The sequence below is a fragment of the Orbicella faveolata genome, unplaced genomic scaffold (assembly GCF_042242905.1).
Source record: "Orbicella faveolata isolate gen_17 unplaced genomic scaffold, um_ofav_v1 contig_50, whole genome shotgun sequence".
NCBI lineage: Eukaryota > Metazoa > Cnidaria > Anthozoa > Scleractinia > Merulinidae > Orbicella > Orbicella faveolata.
The window spans coordinates 1352174-1358849 of record NW_028301581.1 but is presented as its reverse complement, the minus strand read 5'-3'; the positions used below and the strand labels follow the sequence as shown (position 1 = coordinate 1358849).

At 35.0% G+C, this 6676-nt stretch overlaps 1 protein-coding gene across 1 annotated transcript; it reads left to right on the top strand.

Annotated features, from left to right (window-relative positions):
* Nucleotides 1–222: 222 nt before the first annotated feature.
* On the top strand, nucleotides 223–5510 carry LOC149095533 (uncharacterized). Its single transcript, XM_089281925.1, has 3 exons — nucleotides 223–282; nucleotides 2895–3163; nucleotides 5082–5510. Exons 2-3 carry the CDS (start codon nucleotides 3095–3097, stop codon nucleotides 5367–5369), a joined length of 357 nt encoding a protein of 118 aa, XP_089138051.1. The 5' UTR covers nucleotides 223–282; nucleotides 2895–3094; the 3' UTR covers nucleotides 5370–5510.
* The last annotated feature ends 1166 nt before the right edge of the window (nucleotides 5511–6676 follow it).

The window sequence follows — 6676 nt, the reverse complement described above, 5'->3', positions numbered from 1 at the left end:
ATTTCTTTGTCCTTAGGCCGTCAGAGTAGTGGAGGAGCGTTTACTACTCATGAAAATCGCCGAATACAGCAAGAGATAAAGTGGACTAAGATCAGAGATCGCCTTGGTTATGTTGCCATTGAGAAATCTTCCCTTCCAACTGGGGCAGTTTGTATTTGGTGCCTGAAAACTTCAACTGCAATAAGATGCCGTTACTGTGGGCCTCAAACGTTTTTGTGTCGTGAATGCGCTAGGAAACTTCATTCCAGTATCACCACATACCATGTTTTAGAGTTGTAGAAGGTACAGCAATGACCTGATCATCTCTTTATTTAAAAAAATTAACTCACTTTACTTAAATGTACATTTATACGTACATGTAGTTGTTGCAAACTATTAGCTTTAATATATAAGCTTACACCGTGTGTAAAACATCTGTGTAGTAAAATACGTTTTATCCAAGAACAATCACACAGAAATTAATCTTAACCCCACCTAGTTCAGAAGTAACCTTATCTGCCAACACTATTAATTCAAACTTCAGTCTGCTATCTGCTAATGACTGGCAGCGATGTAGCGGGATACATCCTGCTACATCGTGATAGTTTACGTGTAAGCTGGTTTAAGGCCGTTGACCGTACATGTTAGCCAATGTTATAAAACTAACAAATTGTACTAGTGTACTAATTATAGCTAGAAACAACCAGAAACAACAGATCAGTTATAATTGCTAGCACTATATTTTATACATTGCCACTAAAACTTTTGAATGTTTCATCATAATCTATTTACCCTTGTTTAATCATATGTATTTTTATTTAGCCTAGTATATTACTTACTTCCAATATAGTTGTATGCACTTGGGAGCCTGTCTGATTTCTTGCTAGGTTAGTTAGGTACCCCAAATTACAGTGCAGCTCAGATATATGCAAACTACGCATACGCATTTTATACGACCATATTTTGCATATACGCGTACATCAATATGCGCACATATGTGCGTGTATATGCCCACATATACACGTATATACGTGCATATATGTCTCTTTGTTATGCATTCCCATAGGTTTCTTTATGTGAAGCATTGTTAGTCAAACAAAGGGCATTATATTTCTGGGAATGAAAATGTTTCAAAGTGAAATTTGCATATTGTTAAAACATCGTGCCAATCAATGAAAGCTATTATATTTTGAGTTTTAAATCACTTCGCAAATTTGCTGGCAAACTACCGTTTATTAACACTTGCTTGATCTTTAGCTACCAAAAATGGGAAGAAAATTGAAGCAGTCTCTTGAACTCCCTATTTTAACACATGAACTCTATGTTTTTACAAGTAAAGATCTATGTTTCAGCACGTGTCGGCAAGTTGTTTGCAAATGTTTCTTTGTCTGAATTAAGCGTTCTGAAGATCCTAGTCAAAAAAATAAAATCTCTGGTTATATTTGACACAGATCATTTATTCAAATGGTAAAATACTCTTTCCTTGACGAAAAAATTGTTTATCCAAGTTTCTATGGTGCGCTGCTCATGTTTAGTTATTTTTTCTGCAAGAAAAAGTTCTGTGTTTCGACACGCATTGGCAAGTCATTTGCAAAATGTTTATTGTCTGAACCGTTCTGAGGATCCTTTTTGAAAAAATGATATCTCTGGTTCATTTAAACTGTGAAATAATCCTTCTTTAGCCAAAGAATTGTTTACCAAAGTTGCTATGGCGCGCTGCTCACATCTAGTTATTTTTTTCTTCAGGGAAAAGTTCTGTGTTTCAGCATGCGTCGGCAAGTCGCTTGCGAGATGTTTACTGTTTGAAGGCTACTTTGAAGTATTCCGAAGACCTTGTGGAAAAATGATATCTCCCATTATACATGTACATGTATCTGACACAAACCGTTCATTCAAATGGTAAAATACTCGAAGTTTCTATGGTGCGCTGCTCACATTTTGTTATTTTTAATTTTCTTCAAGGAAAAGTTGGGTGTTTCAGCACACGTCTCCAAGTTGCTTGCTTGGACCCTTGTTCACTTTGCGTCAAAAAAATGTTATCTTTCGGTTGTGTTTGCTCGATGAAGATGAAATTGCTGAAGCGTGTATCCCCGGTTCTATTTGACAAAAAAACAGTAAATTTATGATTTAACGGCAATATACTCTCTCTTTTAATTAATATTCAGTCAGTTAATTTTGTCTCAAGTGCCCAATTGCAAAATGTTAGTTTCAGCTTACATTTTGCTAATAATTCGTCTGAAGGCATATGTGCATATACTGTATACATGTGTTCAAAATAAAGAAAACTCTTTCTTGCTCTGGGGCAAGCTGTCAAGCCATTGAAAACAACAATGACCTGTTAAGAAAAGAAAAAAACAATAGGTTAGCTCATACATACATGTACTAATCAGGCATATGCGTATATACTGTATAATTATGTGTATATGCATACGCATATGTACGTATATATGTATGTATGCGCACATATGCATATTGGGCTGACGCGAATTACGCGTATTTTTTGGTTCGGATATATCTGAGCTGCACTGTAGTAGTACTGCAGCCAGTTAGAATGTGATTGTTATTATTATGATTTGCACAGGATGGAATGTTTGTTCCTCTTTTTCTAAATCATTTCATTTTGAAAAAATTTAATCACCACTGCTTGTCTGTGGAGATTCAGAGTATCACCTGTATAGATGAATACGGTAAGATATTTTTTGGTATAAATTTGTATATATAATTACAAGTTTTGTTATTAGTATGTTAAAGTTGCATAACTGCAACATGGATAATTATTTACCAGTTTATCAATTACATGATTTTGCATATAGGTAACCATCATTCCAAGAGAATTGCATTCTCAGTTTCAGGTGTAGTGCATCAAGTATTTTGTACTTGTAATTGATTGTTTCGTTTTGAAATGTGCATTCCAGGGTTTTTTCAAGAATAGCAGTTATTCCTATCAGTAAAGTTGGTGGGAAACAAAGGTTGGAACACTGCCTTAGTTTAAAAGCTGAATTACAGCCAGTCCTTGAAAGGACATTTCTCAGTGTAGGGACACTGATAGAGCTGGGATCCTCCTTTGCAACAATGAGAGAAGATGACCTTTTTTTAAAGAGATGTATGTAACATCATGGGAGAAACAAGACTGGATATGAGGAGCCAAATGAATTATGCTCTTGTTTTGTTTGCAACTGGAAAGGTAAGTATATAGGCAGGTAATGCAACAAAATTCTGACAATCTTGATTTTGTTTTCGGTTCTCTGAAAATACTTTAGAGAATCAGTAAGAGAAATTTCCTTTTTTTTTTCAGAGTTTGATCTGTACTTCAATTTTCAATTTAGTTGAACCTAAGGAGTAGAGTTTATTGTCTGTGTTATCAAAATGTCAGTAATATTATAGAAGTGGAAGTTATTTGAATTCTGGTTTCCGTGCCAGGGCAAAGTATGTGAATCCATACCATACTTTTAAAAATATGTGATATTTATGAATGTGGGTCTTATAAAAGTTGTGAAATTTAACAAATTGACACTGGTTTTTTAAGTATCTGTCCTCTTATTAATGGTAAATTGCATCATAAAGTTCATTGTCAAAGTAGTCTGCAGATCCACTTGCCTTCATCCATACAACTTTGACAATGTAATATTTATGACCAAATTTATCATCAATAAGAACACAGATGCATAAGAATCTGCTTGCTGTGTTTTTTATTTTCATTACAGTGAAACCTGTATTAGGCGGACACCCTTCTAGTGATTGCTAGGCAGACACGCTTACTAGTGTCTGCTTAACACAGGCTGTCTGCTCAAAACAGGTTCTAGTATGTTGTGCAATAATAGTCAATTATTAACCGTTTTGTAACACAACTTAGCATGTAACATCAAAGAATAGCTAAGACTGCTCATAGCACAATGTCCAGTTGATCACTGCATCAATCTGGAATAATCACTCAGCTTAAAAATGATATTGCTGAACAATGTACAGGAGTCTCAGCTGAACCTTTAGAAGTAAAATGAGCCCTTTAAGTGTCCGCTTACTGCAGGTTTTGTGCAACAAAATGTCTTAATATTGGTGTCTGCATCTGTTTAATTAAGAGGTGTCTGCTGAATGCCGGTTGATTTTTAATTACTGTAAATGTGGGAAAAAAATTTTGGGACTTATTAAAGCTGGTGTCCACTTAAAAGAGGGTGTCTGCTTAATATGGGGTCTGCCTAATACAGGTTTCACTGTTAACAAAATCCAAAATTGTCAAATGGAGGCTTCACTAGAGGAAAACACCGGTTAAAAGCTAAATTGAATTAAGCCAAAATGATCCATAGAATCACGGCCTTTATTCCACTGGGAAATTCCTGAAAACATACTGAATTATTCCCAAGTTTAGTTTATTTTCATCAAATACTCGAACACAGCAAAAAAAGGGTGCTACTGTATTGCGGTAAATTTTCATGCCAAACTACAATAATTTACCCAATCTTTTTCACTTCATAGTTGAATTCATTATATTCACAAGCTGATCTTCAGGCTAGCTATCTGTTAATCCTGTTTAGATGCAATTTTTGGCTATATTGAGAAAGCAAAATCATATGCTAAATGTCGCTGAAACTGTTCACGATGATGTCAGCTGTGAGTCTGTACTCCTACTGACGATAAAAATACATGTAAGTCAGTGATCCTGCAAGAAAGTAGGCAGTCATTGTGAACAATTAAATGTACTTGTAAAATTGAGTCTCTCTATAACCACTGACAACAGATGAAGATGGGCTACAAACACAAGACTATATATTTTTGATTGTGACTTGATCTTTGTACAGACAGTTTTGTTGAGCAGACATACATTGCTATGGAGATTAAGAATGAGATCAATGGTAGTAATATAGAATGAAATTTATGAAACCTGGGTTTCAAAACTCCCTAGACTGTTAGCTGGGAAACAGTTATATGTTATGGATGTGGTCATGGTATTTAAGAATTGAGTCATAGAGGGTTATTCATTAACAGTAAGAAAATTAAAAAATCTTACAACATGTACTTTTGGCAAATTATTTGTAATAGCTTTACCTTAGACTGACATCAATAAAATACCGCAAGGAAGCTTAATTTTGAAATTTGTTTCCTTGTAGATACTAGGGAAACTCCAATTGAAAGAAGCCTATCTTAATATAGTAGAGAGCCTCTTCTCTGAGAAAGTAGTGCCCAGGCACAACCAGCTTCTGGATCAAGATGAAGGGAGGGCACACAGTGCTGTTGATTATAATGAGGAGGAAGTGGCAGAGATGACGGCAGTGGTCAACAGGATTGTTCAAAGCTGTTCCGTTGTTCCTGAAAAGGTCTTGCTTAATTTGGTTTTGGTTTATTATATACTTTTGGATAACATGTCAAATGCAATAACTTATAATTTGCTTGAGTGAAAAATAATGCACAAATGACACAATCCTGAGTTACATGTAAGTCAGGCTGCAGGAATTAATCACACATACATGTAGGACACATTGCTCATTATAGCCTAATACTGTTTAACCAATCTCATTTTGGCTATGTAATTGTATTTTTTTTTTTCAGACAAAGCATTTCTTTATCCCAAAAACATCTTTAACCAAATGGAAGTGTGGCGATGTCTTAGGACTTAAAGTACTTGTAGATGAAGCACTTGTTTTCACTGGGAAGAGGATGTGTGGGATGACTGACTTTGCCAGGAAGAGGACAGTTGTCAGGATGCTTGTATGTTCAAAGGCGCCTTTTTTCAACCGAGATACTAATCAACAATGATGAAGGTATATGCGTATAGAGAAGACTTGTGACATTCTTTTAACAGTATTTTTTGATGGTGATAGTAAACAACACACCAAAGGTGTCCAGGGCTAGGAACTGAGGATATATGATGTCACAGGTCAATGAGTGACTGCCACTGTGACTAGCATTTACTGTTCCCCTGGTTCCATTTGACTGTTATTAGTTATGCAGCCAAGACAGTGATGTGGTGGACAACTATAATGATAATCTCATGACAATCTGCATGCGTGCATTCACTTTGTCTATAGCTGTCAGAGCTAACTAAATATGATCATGTTGAATTCCAACTTGAAAATTTACAAATTCACCATTGATAGTGATTCCATTTTCCTCAAACAGTATGCAGAATTTTATTATTCCAAGTTGTTGTTTTGTACAATGTAAATTGATTTAAGAAATGTACCATGATTGATAACTCAGATGCAGAGCCCTTATACAGCTTATTGAATCTTTTGTTTGGTAGCATTCGTGTTTCTGTCATGGTGGTGGTTGCATTAGCCCCCTGAGTAATAAGTTTGAACTGTTGTTAAAGTTACTAGATAACATTATCTGTCAAAAATATATTTTCTTTGATGTTTTTGTATTATCATTGTTTTTACTTCCTTGTCATGTTTAAAGCCTTTTTTGAGATAACAATAACAGACACCATGAAATAATTTTTTGGCTTTTTTGAAATGTGGTCTATATACTAACTTGGGAATAAAGTCAATGTACAGAACTCACTTTTTCTGTTTTGTTTTCAAACATTCGTTCAGCATATGAAGAAACCAGAGAATCAAGTTTCTGGGGATGTCCTCAAAGAGGTAAAATAATTAAAATTGATCAAGTTATAACTTACTAACAGTTAGTAATAATCTTAACAACAAAAGAATGTAGTTCCCATTATCAGCTGTGCTGTCTGTCTTTATAAAGTACTGCCAATTAA

Coding starts and splice junctions, on each gene's coding strand:
- LOC149095533 (XM_089281925.1), top strand. CDS start 3,095: ATGGGAGAAACAAGACTGGATATGAGGAGCCAAATGAATTATGCTCTT. Junction 3,164..5,081: donor TTTTGTTTGCAACTGGAAAG/GTAAGTATATAG, acceptor GTTTCCTTGTAG/ATACTAGGGAAACTCCAATT.